The 21,601-nt window shown below is 42.2% G+C and overlaps 1 protein-coding gene across 1 annotated transcript in view; it reads right to left on the bottom strand.

The window, feature by feature from the left end:
- Nek10 (NIMA related kinase 10) overlaps positions 1–21,601 on the bottom strand; it is a 187,847-nt gene that overhangs the window by 123,939 nt on the left and 42,307 nt on the right. Inside the window, exons 12-22 of the mRNA XM_055599067.1 lie at positions 20,993–21,217; positions 18,258–18,397; positions 17,043–17,104; positions 14,508–14,585; positions 11,106–11,170; positions 9,762–9,864; positions 9,549–9,677; positions 8,905–9,042; positions 6,288–6,333; positions 3,630–3,751; positions 3,409–3,511 (exon numbers count right to left, since the gene is read on the bottom strand). Of these exons, the coding sequence (XP_055455042.1) occupies positions 3,409–3,511; positions 3,630–3,751; positions 6,288–6,333; positions 8,905–9,042; positions 9,549–9,677; positions 9,762–9,864; positions 11,106–11,170; positions 14,508–14,585; positions 17,043–17,104; positions 18,258–18,397; positions 20,993–21,217 (1,211 nt within the window). The remainder of the gene's footprint in view (positions 1–3,408; positions 3,512–3,629; positions 3,752–6,287; positions 6,334–8,904; positions 9,043–9,548; positions 9,678–9,761; positions 9,865–11,105; positions 11,171–14,507; positions 14,586–17,042; positions 17,105–18,257; positions 18,398–20,992; positions 21,218–21,601) is intronic.

Raw genomic sequence — 21,601 nt, 5'->3', positions numbered from 1 at the left:
GATCCATATTTATCACCCAGTACTAAGCTAACATCCAAGTGGATCAAAGACCTCAACATAAAACTAGACACACTAAATGTACTAGAAGAAAAAAATGGGAAAGAGCCTGGAACTCATTGGCACAGGAGACAACTTCCTGAACAGAACACCAACAGCTCAGGATCTAAGATCAACAATTAATAAATGGGACCTCATGAAACTGAAAAGCTTCTGTAAAGCAAAGGACACTGTCAACAGAACAAAATGGCAGCCTATAGACTGAGAAAAGATCTTCACCAACCCTACATCTGAAAGAGGGCTAATATCCAAAATATATAAACTCAAAAAATTAAACTCCAACAAACCAAATAATCCAATGGGTTACAGAACTAAACAGAGAATCCTCAACAGAGGAATATTGAATGGCAAAGAAACATTTAAAAAAGTGTTCAACATTCTTGGTCATCACGGAAATGCAAATGAAAACGACCCTGAGATTTTACCTTATACCCATCAGAATGGCTAAAATCAAAAACTCAAGTGACAACACATGCTGGAGAGGATGTGGAGAAAGAGGAACCCTACTCCATTTTTGGTGGGAATGTAAACTTCTACAACTACTTTGGAAATCAATCTGGCACTTTCTTAGACAATTAGGAATAGTGCTTCCTCAAGATCCAGCTATACCACTCCTAGGCATATACCCAAAAGATGCCCCACCATTCAACAAGGACATTTGCTCAACCATGTTTGTAGCAGTTTTATTCCTAACAGCCAGAATCAGGAAACAACCCAGGTGTCCTTCAGCTGAGGAATAGATACAGAAATTGTGGTACATTTACACAATGAAATACTACGCAGCAACTAAAAACAAAGAAACCATGAAATTTGCAGGCAAATTAAGAACTAGAAAAGATCATCCTGAGTGAGGTATCCCAGAACCAGAAAGACATACATGGTTTATACTCATTTATAAGTGGATATTAGCCATATAATAACCATATTAAAGTCTACAGACTTAAAGAAGCTAAATAACAAGGAGGATTTTAGGGAGGATACTTATTTCTCATTCAGAGGGAGAACTAGAATAGATACCAGAAGTAGTTGAAGAGAGGGAACAGGATGAGAGCCTACCATAGATGTTCTCTGAAAGACTCTACCCAGCAAGGGATTGACAGCAGATGCTAAGGCTCACAGCCATACTTTGGGCAGAGCATAGGTAGTCCTAGGAAAGACTTGGGAAATAGAAGGACCTGGAGGAGATAGAAACTCCATAAGAAGACAAACAGAATCAACAAATCTGGGCCCATGGGGGCCTGCAGAAACTGATGCACCAACCAAAGAGCATGCATAGAGAGGACCTAGATACCCTGCTCAAATGTAGCTGATAGGCAGCTCAATGTCTATGTGGGTTCCCTAGTAAGGGGGCTAGCTGTCTCTGACATGGTCTCTGTTGCACTCTTTGATCACTTCCCCCTGGTGGGACTGCCTTGCCAGGACACAAAGGAAAAGGATGCAGGCAGTTCTGATGAAACTTGATAGGCTGGAATCAGATGGTAAGGGAGGAGGGTTCCCCCTTTCTGAGAAAGAGAGGAGAAGGATAGGGAAAAAGAGGGAGGAAGGGTGGGACCTGGAAGAGACAAGGAAGGGGGCTATAATCAGGATATAAAGTGCATAAATTATTAAAAAATAAATTGAAATTTAAAAAAAGAAAGAAAATATTTCCAAGTGAGTTTGCACTGAAGGTTTACCTAAAGAGTTTCTATTTTAAGTTGGTTTTATTTTTTTAAACAAACACAGTATTTCTATTTTTGAAAACCTGGCCAATAAATTTCAATCTTGATTTGTAAACACGTGTGGGTAAGGAAAGCATCCATTTGGAATGGCCTTAGGGGTACTTATTATGTCCAGAAAGCAAGTGACACGTTGAAAGTCCCTGCCATCGGGGAGCACTCAGGGCTGTGGCCTACAAACTGGTGTCTAAACTATCTACTGAAAGGTAAATAGCTTTTTTGTTAGTTCTAGTTATTTTGTTAATTTTTTTTGAGATTTTTAATTACATCACTTTCTCCTTCCCTCTCCTCCCTCCAAAAACTTCCATATACCCGCTCTTTGTTTTCTTTCAAATCCATGGTCTCTTTTAGTCACTAAGTGTTGTCAAATACATATATGTATGTACATGTACATACATGAATATTTTTATATAACCTCCTCTTATTTTTAAATGAATCCTTTTATCATCCATTCATGTAGAACTTGCTGTGTTCTGCAGCATCTTCCCACAGTAATACATAGATAAGCCTAAACAATCTTTTCCTGTAGGTATCTCAGAATCAAACTGTATAGAGACGGACAAGTCTATGGGAAAAGGGCCTCCCCTTTGTAGCTACTGAACCCTAAATACTCAACAAGAAAAGCTCAGGAAAAAAAAACAGAAGAAAGGTAATACACCATTCTAAACTAAAAAGTAGCTCACCACGGAGAGTCAGAAAAATGTAGCGGTAATTTAGGATGATTTTATTTTTTTTACTTATTCATTTATTTTTTGGAGACAGGATTTACATAGGCCTGGCTGGTCTCATATTCAAAGAAATCCACCTGCCTCTGCCTCTCCAGTGCTGAGATTAAAGGTGTATGCCACCATGTCCTGTCTTAATGAACTTTGCCCTACTGTTACATGTCTTCCTGCTACAGATGAAAATGCCAAACAAAGAAACAATTCGTGTCAAAGAATATAAATTGATGTACTTTTATAGGCCTGGGAGTCTGACCACTGTAAGACAGGCTGTGATAAAGTGGTTCAAAGCATCGTGCTTAATCATCAAAGCTTCTGCCTATGAAGTAGAAAGAAAAACTCAGGAGGCATTAATTGAGGGATTAAATTTAACAGAGAAGCATCCTAAGAGTACTGTACTCTCTCATAGGGCCAACAGAGTTATTGGAACAGCATCGTCGCTGTCCAACATTGTGGGAACATTATTCTCTCGTGGATGTGGGAAGTAATTAAAATTTAACAGAAGCACTTTGTTTGTTTGTTTGTTTGTTTGTTTGTTTGTTTGTTTGCTTTTGATCATGGGTGTCATCTGGTATAGGTTAGCCTCAAACTTACTATGTAGCTTGAAGTAGGTCTTGAACTCCAGATCTACCTGCCTCCGCTTTCCAAGGGCTGAGTTACACAGTGTGCATCCGTACACTCAGCTCCAAATTTAATAAAATCTAAGAGGTCATTTCCTTAGCCACACAGGCTGCCTTCCACTTGCCCAAAAGTATCACATGCTCAGTCCTCACGCCACTGGACAACTCAGAGAGAACATTTTCATCCATACCAAGAGTTCTACTGACCGTAAAGCACAGCCCTGAAGTATGGTTCTACTCTGGACTAATATTCAGAAATCTTTCCATTAAAAAGTTGAAGACCCGTATACTTACTAACTGTCACTTTGTCCTTATCTCCCAGCATGATGTTGTTTGGGGTCAGATCTCTGTGGACAATCCTCTTCTCCTTGTGTAGATACCGAAGAGCTAAGCACAGCTTGAAATAAGAATAAAAGCAAATTTGGTTCACGTTGTATACATAACCAATGGCACATCTCTAAGGCAACTCAGAACCTTGTTGTAGAATGAAGATTTCAATGAAAGGTGCAACGTACCTGTATAAATATTTTCCACAGTCTTTCTTCAGTGAAACGGTGCTGTTTTTCCTTCAAAGAACTAAAGTGCTCTGCCAGCGGGGCTCCTTCTATTAGCTCCATAACAATATACAACCTGTCACCTATGCAAAAGAACAAAAGGGTCACAGAAACTTAAAGTCAACACACAAGCCTGGAACAGCTTCACAACTTAGAGCCCGGGCTTCCCAAACTGTGTGCAGCACAAAACTGAAAACTTCATGGCAAGATCCAGTGAACTCTGATGGAGCACAGAGCTGGCCTTGGGGCCATGACAACCCAGCAGCAACTTCCTCTGACCCCAAATTTTCCCCGTCTGGCAAATGTAATCATTTCTGTGCATGCCATGGAATGGCTGGAAGGAGGCAAAGACAACAAGCCGGCTGTTCCAAGTCATCTGAGGCAGTACCTCAGATCATTTCAGATAGTCAGAAACTTGAACTCCATGACTGGCTCATTGAGCTTCCCCACCCCCCACCCCTGCCCGAGGGAGGAGCAGCCTTGCTAGGCCACAGATAAGGGCATTAAAGTCAGTCTTCCCTTATCAGTGGACTCAGAAGGGGGCAGGGAGGAGATGAGGGAGGGAGGGTGGGATTGGGAGGGAAAGAGGGAGAGATACAAGTGAATGACCTGTGATTAAAATAATAAATAAATAAATAAATAAATAAATAAATAAATAAATAAATAAATAAATAAATAAGTAAATGAATAAATAAATAAGTAAATGAATAAATAAATAAGTAAATGAATAGTAAGAAAACCACATTAGAAACTGCATTTCATACAGTTACATATATTATATCATAGAAACTTATCCTAGCACCACCCATGACAGAAACCACTATTCAGTCCCTCTTGAGCAGGAAGCCCTGAACTCTGATTCCAGTTTATGGTTTACAAAACTCTGTTAACTAACGCTTTTTGGGTTTTTTTTTGTTGCTGTTGTTGCTGTTCATTTTTGCCAACCCTCCTCTAAAGCCAATCTGAACTATTAACAATGCTATGTGGCAAAGGTCTTTTCTGACTGTTGGATATACACAAAATATACACATGCAACAATTTATCTGCAAAGAACAGACACATCCCATACTGCCGTTCAGCTGACTTCTCCATCACAACCTTACATTGCATCATGAAAGCATGCATACTGCGCCTCCTGTTGGCTCTCATGGGACTGCAAATCATGGATAAATCCTGTTATTTAATGTCTCTCTTACAGTTAAAGCTCTAAAGTTTCACAATACCAAAAGGTACGTACGTATTGTCTGCAATTGTAATGTAATTACAGCTTTATTTGCATTTCTTCACTTATAGCCTTCTTCATTGTAGTTTATAGCCTGATTATCATATTTTACATATTCTAAGTTACCTCCAATTCATTTCAGAAGCTGTTAGGATTTTAAGGTGTTTTGGTTTTGTGATGACTTGTATTTATTTTTTCCATGTAAGACAGAGGCTAATTCTGATTGCTTTAATTACAGGAAATTACCTATATATTAAGAACTAATGGTTACGGAGCCAGGATTTCATCTAAGTCATAGAGAAGGGAAATGTGTAAAACCAGAACAAATGCCTCAGTATAAAAGATGTTTTGTTGTGTTTTGTGTGTGTGTGTGTGTGTGTGTTTTGTTTGTTTGTTTGTTTGTTTGTTTGTTTGTTTCTTTTGACACAGGGTCTCTCTGTGTAGCCCTGGCTCTCCTGGAACTCACTATGTAGACCAGGTTGGCCGTGGATGCACAGAACCTGCCTCTGCCTCCAGAATGCTGGAATTATGGGTACGCACCATAGTACCTAGCTCAGAAAGGTCTCTTTTTTTTAAGATTTATTTATTTACGTATACAGTGTTCTGCCTGCATGTACACCTGCACAGCAGAAGAGGGTTCCGAGCCACCATGTGGTTGCTGGGAATTGAACTTAGGACCTTTGGAAGCAGCCAGTGCTCTTAACCTCTGAGCCTTCTCTCCAGGCCTCAGAAAGTTTGCTTAGTATTAGCGTTGGCAAAGCAGAGGCAAGTGAGCCCCACAGCTACTCCCTGCGTCGCTCTCAATCTTCCCGCCCACGGAAATACTTGGGAATTTTATGTTACAGGTTGTTGCATTCAATACTTACTTCATTTATAAACAAGTGACTGAGTGGCTTTGTCTAAATTTTTGGCTGCGCTCTCCATCCCATTGGCAGGAAACAAGCCAACCAGCCTGTAGGCTCAGCCAGGACTCCGTCGCCACCTGGTGGCACCTACTGAATTTTGTGAGTAAAAATGCATCTGGAAGGCAGAGTCCAACCTGCCTTATTTGGGGATAGAAAATGCCACTGGATGTACCACAAACTGCCAAGAGCTTGCAAAACAGAAAACACCATTCTTTAGTTTCTTTTTCTCTTGATCCTATCCACTCCTTTTTTTTTGTACAATAATTTAATTATTTTGGTTTAGTCACATCGTGCCTTTATGTGATGGGGATCAAAATATTTTAACTATTTTCAGATCATCACTTATAAAATTATTTTGCTGCCTAAGAAAGCAATGCTTTTTAATAATAAAATTGTAAAGAAAATAGTTAAATGAGTTTATTTTCCAACAATATAAGCATGTATAAGTAACAAAGATATGTTTCCTTAAATAAAAACACAATTCATACTTACTTTCCAAAAATGTTTTATAATAACGTACAACGTTGGGATGATAAAGCTGTAAGGAAGTAAACAGTTAACATTTATCAGAATGTTTCAAAACACAAGGGTTTTTTTCATGATTATTTACATTTTGTAAGTTATGGCTAAGTCTAAGACTGTCCCCTACCATTTAAGATTTTGATGCCTTTTTAAAATTTATTGCTTTTAAGTGAATGAAATGTCAATGTCCTCCATGCTTTTGTGAATGAGGCTAGAGGTCACTGTGTTATGCCCAGATCTTAAGGTCCCCAAAGACCACCAGGGGCTGGACCAAGTATGCAAGAGCAAAGAGCTTTATTCAGGCTTAAGCACGGTCTCTCCATCACAGTGGATCAGAAAGGAGAGCCCCTAGCAGCTGCAGGGCAGGGTTTTTATTTGGGGTGTGAGCAAGACCAGGGAATTCCCAGCTTAGCAGTTACACAATTGGATGACATTTAGCAAGGGCAAGCTTATTACACAGTGATTGGCTAACATAACTAACTTTGAGCGAGCTATCTATAGACCTCAGGAATGTTAGGAATGTTAGGACAGTGGGCTGCCCAGCACAGATGCCCCACCCTGAGATAAACTACCTTCCCATTCTTGTGGTTATCCTCAGGCTGTTCCTTGGGTAGGAAATTTTATGGCCTGGTTTCTGGGACTTATGACTTTTGGGGGAGGAGGTTAGGCCTGGTCCTTTCAACTGTACTTCCTAACATAAAATGGAGAATTCGGGGACTAAACGGTTCCTTAACAACTCCTTTAGCATGCTCTGCCCTGTTGGGCCTCAACTACACGTGGAGGGGGACCTGCTTAAAAAGAGAAAACTGTTGTGAAATGTTTGCAACTTCTTATCTAAAATGTGGTTTCTGGGTAAGGTCTCACTTCAAAAGAATTGCCCTTATGCTTTACCTGGTTTGCACCCTTGTGTGGCCCCTCTAGCTGCTACTCATGAAAACTCAGCAGGCTCACAGCCAGTAGCAGTAGAAGGTGTCACCAGGAGATGCATGGAACAGGGAATGAATAACACCAACTTGTCCCACGCCCTCAGGACTGTTATTTGTAAGAAAGGAGACCCACTGTGGTGTGAGGCCACTTCTATAAGCCTGCCAGTGTGGAGCCTCTCTGGCACTGCAGGTTGATCATCATCTCTTAACAAATAGGATCCCCCATTCCAGCCTGTTTCTCCTGCTTCCTTAATCCATTACTTCCTTCTTTTAGGCTCAGACGACCTGTTCCCACAGTGAGGGAGCAAGTATACAATCATCAGTGACCTCAAAGTCTAAGCAGAGGCATCCTCACTCGCCTTTTCTTAGGAAATGCACTTAAACAAATCAGTACCTGAATCAGATATAAATATATATGCTGTGTATTTATAACATAAATATATTAATATAATATATTTTATATACTTATATATATATGTGTGTGTGTGTGTGTATCTATATATATCAAGTGACCCTAGCTCTAAGGCATGTGGGACCAAGCCTTAGCTCATGAGCAAGGGCACATCCAGCTTAGGGACTTACTCAAAGCATTAGATGGACTCAGATGAAAGTCACATTCAAAGCTGGTACAGTCAGGATATGATTACTTTGTGGAATGATGGATGACTACTTTATAACCTAGTCCATTAAAGTGTAAATGTCAACAATGCCATTACTAATGAATTTTATTGTAACTTAGTGATGTCAGACTGTAGGTTTCAATGAATAAAGACCATGTTTGTGCTTCAACCAGACACTGATCAGATATGAATGCAAAGAAAAGTGAGGCTGAACATTTTCTAGGGCTTAAATAAAGAAAATTTATGAATAAGGAGAACTGGAAACAAAGGCAGCTTGTTCATGGATCACAAAAAGAAACCCCATTCTCTTCCGTGTCTTTTTCTCAAATAATCCTTCATAATAACAACTAATTGAGCTATTACATCAGCCCACCATATACTGCTAGTGCTAATAAAAACAGCACTGGCATAGTGAGGCACACCTTTAATCCCAGCACTGAGGACAGGGGGTCATAAGAAGGGAGAGCTCAAGGTCGTCCTTGGCTTGAGACCAGCCTAGACTACCAAATGCCTACTCTAGAAAAGAGAAAGGAAATAAAACCCACATTTTACATTTAATAAGCCAAAGTTGAAGAATGTCAGCAGTTTGGCTGTACTTGAAGTTGAGGATATCTTTCTCAAATCCCTGTGCAATACCTCCATAGCGAAGCACTCGCTGACTTTGGGGTATCTTTCTTCTACTCCTGTGCAGCAGCTCCATAGTCAAGCACTGACTTTGGGGTGTCTTTCTCTTACTCTTGTGCAACAGTACAGCAGCTAAGCACTGACTATGCTCATAACGAAGACAGAAGGGCTTCTCACATATGCTGTGTCCTGCTTGTAAGCTCGATTGTTTTGCATCCAAGGTCCTGCTATAAACTCCTAAAAGAGTTTCCATGGCTCAATAACAAGCTTTGTGGAAAACACAGATAAAAACACCACTGCACCAATGTCCATTGTTTTACACAGAACTGGTTTATAACAGTGTGGAAGGAAATGCAGAATAGCTCAGCTTCAGTGACATTTATGTCCAAGGCATTGCAGAAATAAGACACATATTACCTGCTCCTTAATTATCGTCAATTCAGAAACAATGTTCTTCACACTGCTATCCCGGTCTTTCTTATCCTTCCCAAATGCTGGGTTATGTAAATTGACCTCCTTCATTGCTAAAAGATTTTGACCACTACGCTTTCTAACCTAAAATAAGAGAAAAAAAATTAAATACTCTGATGAGAACTGAGGGTAAGGCAAAGACAGATTAATTAGAATAACAAAAGCACACAGCTAACCAAGCCATAGCATGAGAGTCTAGCTGCCTTTACACTAAGCTGAGCTCAGAAATCTGTTATCTTCTGGTCTGGTCCCTGCTTCAGTACTCGGTAGGATTTCACTGCAAAGGTGCAGAAACACTGGTGTACATTTATAAAGTATGCCGTGCACTGGGACAAGCTATTTTGACCATTTTATTGTGATAGTTAAAGGATGCCCTGTCTCAGTGGGTGAGCAGTTACTAGAGCTGAGAGCCAGGGCAACACCCGCAGAGTTACTGCTCCCAGTTGGACAAAAACAACCATTCTCATTTTTATCTCTACTTATCCTCCGGTTTTCAATGACAAGGGCTCCATTTAAGATGAGTGTAGACATCCAAGTGTGGTTTCAAGTTTGTTTTGAAACACGAGAACTGTATCCTAGGACAGAATCACCTTATAAACACAGCCAAAAGCTCCGCTTCCAAGATGGTCCAACACAGCATAGTCGCCTATGTACTTCAACGGTGCTTTCTTCTGATTGATGCTTTCAATATTCTCAGCAATTTGCTTCAGTTCATCTTCCTAACCATATCATAAAAGACAAACAGGTTGCTGTTATTCTGACCATAGAGCAGCCTGCCCAAATAATGAAAACTCAAGACTTACCAATCGTAAATTCAACTGTGATACCAAGTCCTCGTAAGCACTGATATCACGAACATAATGTCCTATGTCAATGAAGATCTCAAACAGGTCGGTGGGGAAAAGTCTACAGAGAAACACACACACTTACTTCGGAGCTTGGGAACAATGAGTCTTTGCTTTTGTTTCAGATGCAGCTCACTCACCAACTAACCCTAGCAACAAATCCAACTTCATTAGGCTATCAGCAGAGTAAAGAAATAATATGCTCTGGCTTATCATGCAAATTTACACTGTAGTTGTAGTTCCTGCAGAGTAAGCAATGTTCTAAAGCTCTGCTGAACAGCACTGCGCTGTAGTTACCTGCACTGCACTTAGAACTGGGGAGGCATGGAGCTCACATTATCTGTTTCTATGGCAATAAAAGACAATGTAGCTGAAACATTATACAGAGGCCTTGTTGTAACTTATTTGGGGGTACAGACAATAAGCATATTCAAAGAGGATATTTGTTGGGTGTTGACTAAGGACTTAGCATGTATATCAAATCATTTGTGACAGTTCTAAATTTAGCTCCAGGATGTAAATATTCTCTTAATTTTTAAATGTTTTTTTTTTTTTTAAATAAAATACTGGTAATTGAAAAAATGGAGAGAATTTTGCATTTACAAAGTACTAGCTTCAATGACCTCTTAAAATGTTTGGGTTCACCAAAATGGATGGCTTTGATCCATGAAACGAAAATTTATAAAAAATAATTTTCCCTTCTTTCCCCCTAAATTCATATATCATAGCAACAAACAACGTAGAGTGATCCATGCATTCTCAGCAAAGGATTTGATATGGTGTCCAGACTTCCCTTATCAATAAAGTTGTGGTGAGCCTGTGAACCTAGACTTGTCTGACTGGTGCGCATGCTCCCCTGTGTAATGTGCCGATTCCTAGGGCCTGTGTTTTCCAGACTCACCACTCACCTCTGGCCCAGCCCTGGTCCCCAGCCTACCGGGGGCACCTAAACAAACTCTTGGTTTGTAAGGGGAAATGACCAGACTAACTTTGGAATTTCTTAATGGTCAAAACCAAGTAGGTGCTTTGATTCTATCCTTTCAAGATCTTAATATCTTTCGCTAAAACCAGAGCCTCAGCAGTTACATGGTCTGTGGAGAAGTCGTACTGATGCAGCCAGTGGTCACATGACCTATGAGGTGGCTGCAGGAGCTGTGAAATCTGCGCAGTCTGGGAAGTCTGGAAAGGTATGGCTGGCATGAAAGCATTGTCTTCCCACCGTCCTGAGTCAAGAGTGTGAAAGCAGGCTGGCTGAACAAGAGCTTCAGCTTAGGCATCGCCCACATCGCCCCAAGCCCGTACCTTTTAAAGAGCGGCCTGTTTCTTTCCATACTGAAGAGAAACCGCAAGGCTCTAAAAGCATAACACTGGGAAAGGAAAGAGAGCATGACTCGTAAAGGGCAGCACAACAAATGAAAACATTCTCAGTACAGAATTACCAGGAAGCCGAGAGTACAGAGGCTTCCCTGTGAGTGGCTGGCCTAAGCTGCAGGCCAAGCTCATAAACAGACCGAGCAACCACCAACCCTGGGGTCCCTTTCCCGTCTACAGCGTTGATGCTGCAGCACACTGGAGATGTGGCCCTGCTTACTCCACAGAAATAATATTCCTCTGCCAAGGAAGCCAAACACCCAAAGACTTGGAGGAACTCGAGGCTCACTGTCTCCTAGCTGCTGCAAACACCACACTATTCACCACTGGCAACTAGGGTACATGAGGACAGTAACAAGCATGCTGCATGCAAACCTGACAGATTGGTGTCCTGAATACAATTCTTAACCATTCTCCAACTACAGCTACTGACAGTCAATCATTGGATGGCTTTAAAAGAGGCCTGAGTGCTTTACTGAGAAAAACAAATTTCTGGGGCCAGCAAGATGGCTCAGTGGGTAAAGGCATTTGTTGTCAAACCTAATGAATGGCCTGAGTTTGATCCCCAGGACCCACATGATAGAAGAAGAGAGCTAATGACCACAAGTTGTTCTTGGATAGCCACACATGCTCCATGGCACAACTGCTTACACACATGATCACACACAAATAAATAAATGATATATATTTTGTATATAAAGAAAAATAAACTTCAGGGAAGTAAGAAAAGGGGGAAGGAAGAAAAAGAGAAGGGATGGGAAAGAAGAGAATTGGTGAAGAGACACAATGGAGAGAAGAAATGAGGGAGGGAAGGTATACTGGTTAGTTATAAGTCAAGTTGACAAAAGCTAAAGTCATCTGAAAGGAGGGAATCTCAATTGAGAAAGTGCTTCCGTAAGATCCAGCTGTGTGGTATTTTCTTCATTGGTGATTTATGGGGGAGGGCCCAGCCCATTGGGGGTGATGCCATCCCTGGGCTGGTGTTCCCGAGTTCTATAAAGAAGCAGGCAGAACAAACCATAATTTGCAAAGCAAATAAGCAGCACCCCTCCGCAGCCTCTGACTCCAGGTTCCAGACCTGTGTCAGTTCCTGTCCTAACTTCCTCCAGTGATAAATTACAATGTGAACACAAAAGAAAATAACCCTTCCCTTCCCAATTTGCATTTGATCAAGGTGTTTCACCACAGTAACAGAAACCCTAACTAGGACAGGAGGGGAGGGACAGGGAGAGTAGGCAAGCCAGTGAGCAGGTACATCACGTCACAGATGACCAGTGACGTGATTGTGGTCTGCTGAATTGGAGACCTGGGATCATTTCATAAAACTGAAATGAATGTAGAAGGCCCAAACAAAGCTGCCCAGAGTCTGACAGAGAACAAAAGCGACATGAAGGGGCCTAGAGAAATGGGTGGAGACAAGGGAGTTTGGAGAACTGTACTCTTGGAACCCTTTCCAGCTGGAGTTTTAAAACCTCTCTTGGCTTAACAAAGCTCATGTTCATGACAGCTGACTGCCTGTGCTGTCCAGGGCAATGTTGTGAATCTGAACTCACTAGAGGAAGCCCAACATTCCCAGGTTCTCATGGTAGCTCTCCATACCCTTTGCCTAGCTGCACACAGCAGGACCAAGAGTCTGTGCAAGAGTTGGGCAGTATGTCAGATAACAATATTAAAGCCCTTTTAAAAATGATCTTCTTTTTGAACAGATACATAAAAACATGGAAACTGTATACAAGTGTGGGGAAGTATATGCTGTCTTCACACACATGTGCATTGTATGTTGTGTGAGGCGGAACATGCACATCCTCAAACATTGACCTTCAATACTGTTCTATTCCCTCTTGTGACTTAGTAAGAATAACAGACTGCAACTCCACAAGTGGCTTTTGTCATTCTAGTGTCACTGGGAAGACCCCTAATGCTCACTCCTCAGAAAAGCTCAAAGGAGCCTACGTAAGTGGGTTTTTTTATTATTATTTTTTAATTATTTTTATTTTTTATTTATTACAATTTATTCACTTTGTATCCCGGCTGTAGGCCTCTCCCACTGCCCCTCCCAATTCCACCCTCCCTCCCTCTTTCCCTTCCATGTTCCTTCCCCAGTCCACTGATAGGTGAGGTCCTCCTCTCCTTCCATCTGACCCTAACCCATTAGGTCTCATCAGGACAGGCTGCATTATCTTCCTCTGTGGCCTGGTAAGGCTGTTCCTCCCACAGGTGGAGGTGATCAAAGAGCAGGCGACTGAGTTCATGTCAGAGACAGCCTCTATTCCCCTTCCTAAGGAGCCCATTTGGAGAATGAGCTGCCATGAGCTACATTTGTGCAGGAGTTCTAGGTTATCACCATGCATGGACCTTGATTGGAATATCAGTCTCAGAAAAGACCCCTGTGCCCAGATTTTTTCGTTCTGTTGCTCTCCTTATAGAGTTCCAGTCCCTTCCAGGTCTTTCTATCCACCTTCTTTCATAAGATTACCTGCACTCTGCCCAAAGTTTGGCTTTAAGTCTCAGCATCTGCTTTAATACCCTGCTGGGTAGGGTCTTTCAAAGGCCCTCTGTGGTAGGCTCCTGTCCTGTTCCCTGTTTTCTCCCTCCTCTGATGTCCATCCCATTTGCCTTTCTGAATGAGGATTGATCAGCTTACCCAGGGTCCTCCTTTTTGTTTAGCTTCTTTAGGTGTACAGATTTTAGTGTGTTTATCCTATATTATATGTCTAATATCCACTTATAAGTGAGTATATATCATGTGTGTCTTTCTGCTTCTGGGTTACCTCACTCAGGATTATCTTTTCTAGGTCAGTGGGTTTCTTTTTTGCCTTTGTCACTCTGTCCCAGGACACACAACCCAAGCTCCTCACCATGCCACCCAAGCACTCTACCCTGCTGATACCCCTCCTGTGGAGATCCCATCCTCCCTGGAGCCCAGAAGCTTCCCCTTTTAAATTCCTTCATATCCATCAAAGACATCCCCGGGGCTTTCCTTTTCAAAGGCAAAATATGGGTGACTTTGGCTCATGTTTAAAGAGGACAACCATTTTTCCATTGTTGTTATATTCTGATATATAAAGAAGATGTTTTTTAAAAGTACAACCAACTGATGAACAAAGAAGCCATTGACTAAGCTACCTATGTCACACACAAAGGAGGTGTGGTCCTTTCATACTTTTTGGAGTCACTGGTTTTCACACAGACTCCATCACCACACAATTGGCTTAGAGTTTGCATAGGGCCCAGTGCTAACCTGAACAATCCCCAAAAGTACACATTATTTTATTAAAGGCTCCCCATATTTCAGTACCTGGACATAAAAAAAACCACAGACAGACTTATTACCTGTAGTAGATTAGTTTTTGCTGCATTCTTTTGTTTATTTGGTAAAATTAATTTTGCTATTGTATATACACCATTTTCCTGGAAAAATAGAGAGGTCATATTATCACTAATCAGTAGCAATGGGGAGAGACAAGCATTCAGAAGCAGTAAAATAGCCTGACAATAGCATAAACAAACAGTAAGAACAATACTAAAAGTATCAGTGCAATAGTTTTATATGCCAAATACTTCAAGCAACCTTAATTTTTTTCAAGGCAGTATTATATAATAATATTACATAATGAGCTACATAAATTTAAAGTGATTTAAATATTATGAAAAGGAGTATAGAATATGAGCAAGCAGAATAAAGGAATTCAGGCGTCATTGTATTCACACAGTGGGGCTGGAGTAATAGTGCAGTCCTTGACGAGCCTGCCACACAAGCATGAGGATCTGCATTAAGTCCCCAGAGCAGTGCTAAGCTGGGGGAAGAGGCTCGCTTGTTATCCCAGTGCTGAACAGGCAGAGGCAGCGGCATCCCTGTGTATCACTGGCCAGCCAGTCTAGCTGAATCAGTGAGCCCCATGCCAATGAGACACCCTGCCTCGTAAACAAGGTAGGGCGATGGAAAGGCAGCTTGCAACAAGAAGTACACACTGTTCCTGCCCATGACCAGAGTTTGGTCCAAAGCGCCAAAGCTGGTGACTCACAAGCACTTGCAACTCCAGCTCCGGGGATCTGATGCCCCTTCTGGCTCAGGGGCACCCGCACTGTCATGCACACAGACCCACACGCAGACATACACATACCATACATGTATCATTGTTTTCATTTTACATTTTTTCAAAAAGTGGACATCTCCTGATAAATGGTATCTCTGGCCTCCACATAAACATCATGTGCGCCCACATTCATGAATGAATGGACACATGAAAACACAGGTGCACACCCACTCCCCAAAGTACCAAATTCAAACTATACAACTATACTTCCTCCCTTTTTATTTTGGTAGAGAACACCTAGAGATTAACCATTGTAAAATAAGCACTTTTAAGAAAAAAAAAAAAGACATTCAGTTAAAACAGTTGAATCCCATATCCTACGCAAGAATGTGTTGTGCCATGAGCACTTTGCCCATCAAGTCACATCACATACTACAGTATTACAGATCTGCAAGAATCACACAACTGTTCAACATGTGTTGCCGTTAACCTCACTATGTGAAACTTCTTGATACAGTGATCCACAGAGAACTGATTGCTATAACTACAGTGACTACGTAGTGTGTTACTTGGTCATGTCAGAAAATGTTCAGCTTTCTCTCCACAAAGGATTTTTAAAAGACAAAATAAATGCTATGAAAGCACTTCGAAAGAAAGAAAGGAAAGAAGAAAGAAAGAAAGAAAGAAAGAAAGAAGGAAGGAAGGAAGGAAGGAAGGAAGGAAGGAGAAAAGAAAAGAAAAGAAAAGAAAAGAAAAGAAAAGAAAAGAAAAGAAAAAAGAAAGACAAAGTAAAAATTTCTAAAGAAATCAGCTGTTGAACAGCAGTGTTTTGGACTTGCCCCAACATACATGTGGAGGTAAATAGAAGGTAGAAGCGTGTTTCAGCTTTCTGCCAGCTATGAATGGATGGTCATGTGGACATGTTATCTGCCTCACAGAATCTAACTCTTATAGCTATAGCTACCCTGCAGATTATTTTATAATTCATGAGTAAACTCATGAGAGGTGGAAACACTTTTTTTTTTTTCTTGAATTGAAGCCAGCAAGCCATGACAACAGGAACTGTGCCCAAGCTGGCTGTTCTTCCCACCAACCATGTTGCCCTGTGGCTTATCTCACCCCAGCATCCACCATGGATTCTGAAGATGAACTTGCAGCTATTTGTCTGTTCTTCTGTAAAATTCATCAGGAGGGAATCACCCCAACAAGAAACCAAATGAAATGGACTGCAAGTGAGGCAGGGAGGAGATGCTGACATCAGCCATCCTCAGCCAGTCCTTCCTAGGTTCTATTTAGTTTCAGCTATGGAAGTGACACAGCTGAGTTATCTGGGGGAAATGCTTCAATCAGCTGGTGAGTGTGTGGTACATGTTCTTGATTGGTAGTTGGTTTAGGAGGGTCTAGCGCACTGTGGGCAGTGCCACCCGGAGGCATGCAGATCTGGGTTGCATGAGAAAGAAGACAGAGACACACTAGAGGGAGCAAGTCAGAGAACAGAACCCTTTCATGGCCTGTCTTTCCATTCCCGCCTCCAAGTTCCTGCCTTGAGTTCCTGCCCTGATTTTCCTCAGTGATGGACTGTTACCTGGAAGCATATGGCAAATAGACCCTTTTCTCTCTGAAGCTGCTTTTAGTCTGTGTTTTATCATAACAGGAAAGCAAATTAGAGCATATTTCAACTGAGTTAACTGAGGAAGGAGGGAAATATAAACTGAAATTTTACAAGCTAAATAAGAAATGTTAAAATATTTTTTAAATTACATGATGGAGCCTAAGAACAATATTTGGAATATAAACTACAACCCAAGGCGGCCAGTCATGATGTTCTTACCTGAACCACTTGGTGGGCATTGGTGTCATTGAGGGCCAGCTCAGTGAGGGCAGCACAGCAGGCTAGGAGGGAAGCAATCAAACCTATCATAAATGCCCAGTACCCACCGAGTGCCCAGCACCTACCAGGAATACAATAAACTGGTGGACAAATGAATGGCTGTTCTTGAAACAGTCCCCAAATCCTGGTGATCCAACTATGTTCTACAGTTTCAGAGAAGGTGACAGACTGCCAGTCAACAGGGGCCAGGAGTCCTAAGCAGTGCCCTTCCTGCTTCCTGGCTGACGCTGGTGGCATTGTACACTGAGACACAATTCCTCCTCCTGACCCTTCCACAGGTTGCTATGCTGAGCACTTCCACACATCGCCATGTAATTCTCACAACGCTCTACTGGCTGTAATACCTAACTTGTCATCAAATTTCACGTGAGCAAAGTTAAAGCCTAGGGAACTTGAGGAACATAGCTATGGACACATGGCTGTCCATCTAGGTGGAGGAAATACTCAGACTCCACTAACTGCTTATCGTTCTTACTTGGATGTGAAAGGGGTGATGCCAGGCAAAACCATGTGCTGTACACAACTCCACAAGACAATCTACATGCATCCCAGGTACCCCACCAAACAGAATACACGGGGAAATCTAGCCCCCAAGCTTCTGGTGTCCCTCTCTAGGAACTGTCTCTCCCTATAATCCCTGTGAGTACTGCCAACTCAAACACCGTGCGAACACCCAGATGACCAGGGGCTCCGAGACCAGGTCTCATGGACTCTGGGAGACCTTTAAACCGAGTAGAAGTACAGTGCTTCCTAAGGGCACACAAATGCCAAAGGGAGGAAGATCTTAGTTCTCTGCCCTCACAATCTCTGAAGAAAGTTCTCCTCTATTCTCCAAAAGAAAAGGCTGTGAACAAAGCAAGCCTGTCTTGTGTCGGTTACTTTTCAACTTGTGCCCCCTACCATACCCACAACCAGATCAAGCTGTGTACTTGAATACAGCCTTAGCAGTGATCACATCTCTTGTATCATTAACCTGCCAGGCCAACACTTGTGCTGAGAAGGCTCTGGCAATCCACTTGGATTTTACCATTACACATGTGGAATCCTGTAAATTGTGCACACTCAACACCACTAAACTAATGTCATAACGAGGAATAACAGCACAATAAATAAGGCAGGGTTAAGTAACAAAACCCAGTTGTATAATATAGATACCTGCTTGGAGAGAAATGGTATTTTCCTGGATTTCCCCAGGGCTTAAATCTTCTGACAAATGAAGCTGCTGGATTCGTCCTGCGGCATTTGCACTGGACAGGCTTCCAATGGAGGAACGATCAGAAACAAAATTTCTGTCTCTATGAAAGGAACATTATTGTTCAAGCCATTTATTCTTTTTCTTCTGTGCCTCAAACACAATTTAACAAAATAACAAACTCCTATTTTGTATAACAAACAAACAAATAAGTAGAAAGCTTTGCCTCCTCAGGGCCATAAGGATTTCTGTGTTCTTAACTGCGTCATCTGCAAATTCAGTTAGAACCAAGTTAGGTATGCAGTGTGAGATGAGAGGCCCTGCCTGACCTTCCCTGTCACTCCCATGCCTCAGCTCTTGGGCACTGCAGTCTTTGTGTGGGTGCATCTCAGTTGGGATTCCTCCGAGTTCTGGGTGCGTCTCAGTTGGGATTCCTCCGAGTTCTTCTTAGTTAAAACCAGTCCTGCTGAATCTTCACGTAGCATTGCCTTTTTGACTGCCCACCATAGAAGTCTCCATGAGCACAGCTTGAAGTCCTGCCTTGGCCTGGGCCCTGGACCTCTCAGCCATTTTTGTCTCTTCTCTTCCTCCTCTTTCCTCTGGCTGAAAGCACATTTTTAAAGCATGCCCTCTTTTTTGCTACTTTTAGAGCTGTTCTAGTCTCCTGGTCAGTCTGCAGGGCAATGGGTGCCACTCAGCCCTCATTTTCCATGTTGGCTGTAAGACTTCCTGCTTTCTATAGGTCCGTTTTCCAGCTTCAACCACAGCTCACAAATCCATGCTCTGCATTCGCCTGCAATTCATGGGGTACACAGCTTCCTACCGCACACTCACATCTGTTATCTGTTTGTTCCCTTTCGTTTATATGGTTACGTTATTTCTTTCTTTCTCGTGACATCAGCCGTTTGGGTCTGTATGTTCTCACACAAAACACAAATAGAATCTCCCTGCCTTCCCCACATGCTATCTGGGTCATTCTGTTCTTTCTGTCCTGAGCTGGGGTAAGGAACGGTTCCTGTGATGGTCTTATCTGCAGACATAATTATCTTGGAACTCTCTGTGGTGATCAGAGCACCTGATCAGAAGTGTGCCTGTTGTTGGAGGCTGCAGGTGTACAGGCCTAAATGGTTTCCTGAAAACTGCCCTGGACAATACCCTGTTAACGTGAGAGCCTCCAGTTACCAAGGAGCTCCTCCTCTAGCACCTGCCCCAGGTGGCCTGAACCATCAGCCTGCAAAGACTGTTTACACAGCTGAGAGTGAGTCCTTCCAAATTCCTGGGTACAATTCCCAATAGGAGTTGACATAGATCACCTTCTCCGGGAGAAGTTTCTTAACACCATACCATGGCTGGGGTTGGAACCTGAGTCTTTAGACACAAAAAAACTCCTATCTATCAGTGACATAAAATCTATGACTTAACCAAATGAGGGGAAATGCCTTGAGTTATAATTAACTCTATATAACACTTAACTATTCTAGAATTTTAGTCATTATTAAGACCATTAGCATCTATCTGAAAATAACTCCATCCATCATCTTCATCCTAAAAGCACACACAAACTTTGCAGTTATTCTTTCCAAGGGAATAGCCTCTTGTGTCACGAGACTGTGAAATATTTATCATCTATACCTCCAAGTAAGTGAGGCTTCGGTAAAAACATTGCCATCAGGATATAAACTCTTCCTTTGTTTTTAAAATAACAGAAATCACTAACGAAGCATCTTGTTCCTATCTCTGCAGTCTCTTCTAATGTTCTGAAATATTCCCACAGAGAAAATCCATAAAGGAATTATATGTACAAAGTTTTAGTCATATTGATTTGATAATCTGCAGTAATGTTAAAATGGATGAGCCATTTTCCCTAGAGCTTGGAATAAGCTTTATTGATGGACCAGGGAGCAAAAGCATGGTGGTCTTTCTTGAGCAGAAGTATCTACCTGTAGCTCTAACGTGGCACCATTAGGGCTGAATTACACTCTATAATAATATTAAGTAATAGTCCCAAAGATGGCCCCAACACTTCAATATATTTAATTTGTAGTTACAATGCAATATTTACCAACAAATTTCAACTTCAATCTGTTTTAACAAACCATCTTTTTTATGCTCATAGCATAGAAGCTCCTAGAAGGCAGGTGTGGAGGTGTGGAGTGGGGGGCTGAATGAAAATGGCCCCCATACGCTCATATGGAGTGGCACTATTTGAAAGCATTAGGACATCTGATCTTGTTGGAGTAGGCATGGCCTTGCTGGAAGAAGTATGCCACTGGGAGTAGGCTTTGGAGTTTCAAACGCTCAAGCTAGGCTCAGTGTCTCTCTCTTCCTGCTGCCTGCATAGCCAGATGTAGCCTCTGAGCTACTTCTCCAGCACCATGTCTGCCTGCATGCCACCATGCTGCCCACCATGATGATAATGAACTAAACCTCTGAACTGTAAATAAGCCCCAATTAAATGTTTTCTTTAATAAGAGTTGTCCTGGTCATGCTGCCTCTTCACAGCAACAAAACACTACCTAACACAGGAGGTATATACCTTTTGTCCCAGTACTTGGGAGGTAAAGCCAACCTGGTCTACGTAATGATTTCCAGGGCTGCCAGGCTATGTAGAGAGACCCTGTCTCAAAACACAAGTAAACAAACAAGCAAGGACTACTAGAATAGTCTACTGTGTTTCAAGACCCAAGCCCCCACTTACCCTTGTAAAATATGAAGGAGCTGCTTGATCCCACCCCAGACACGGATCTCCACACTGGTCTCCGGGTCCTCACACACCTGCACCAGAATCCAGACAACGCTCCACAGGAGCTTCAGGTGGTCAGAGTGGAGCAGGCTGAGCAGGATGGGGATGCCCTCGTAGAGTTTCACCTGCTCCTTCACCTGGGGCTCAGCGCAGAGCCGGCGCAGGAGCTCTGCCGTGAGTCTGGTGTAACAGGAACAAGCGTGAGAATCGCACCAGTCATGAGTGAGCACCATCGCACTTACAGTGGAGCTGTCCCTGGGGCACAGGATCTGTTACTGGAGCCACTTCTCTTCCCACCTGTGGTCCTTGACCATGAACCTATCTGCCAACTGCCTCCCTGTTAGATCAAGACCTGCCACTTTAAGAGCAAATATACCTCCTCTATGGTCTGTTTTGATCAGCACCCTGCTTCTTTGGTCCCTTTGTCCTACCATCCTATCCAGATTCTTCATGCTGTAACTGCCTTTAGCTACAGGCAAGCTACCCTTAGCCTGGGTTAAGTTGTAAATGTAAGGGTTCTATCTATCTATCTATCTATCTATCTATCTATCTATCTATCTATCT

This window comes from Psammomys obesus, unplaced genomic scaffold (genome assembly GCF_907164565.1).
Source record: "Psammomys obesus unplaced genomic scaffold, mPsaObe1.curated_primary_1811, whole genome shotgun sequence".
Taxonomy (NCBI): Eukaryota; Metazoa; Chordata; class Mammalia; order Rodentia; family Muridae; genus Psammomys; species Psammomys obesus.
The sequence above is the reverse complement of the archived record's forward strand: the minus strand, read 5'-3'. Positions and strand labels throughout refer to the sequence as shown.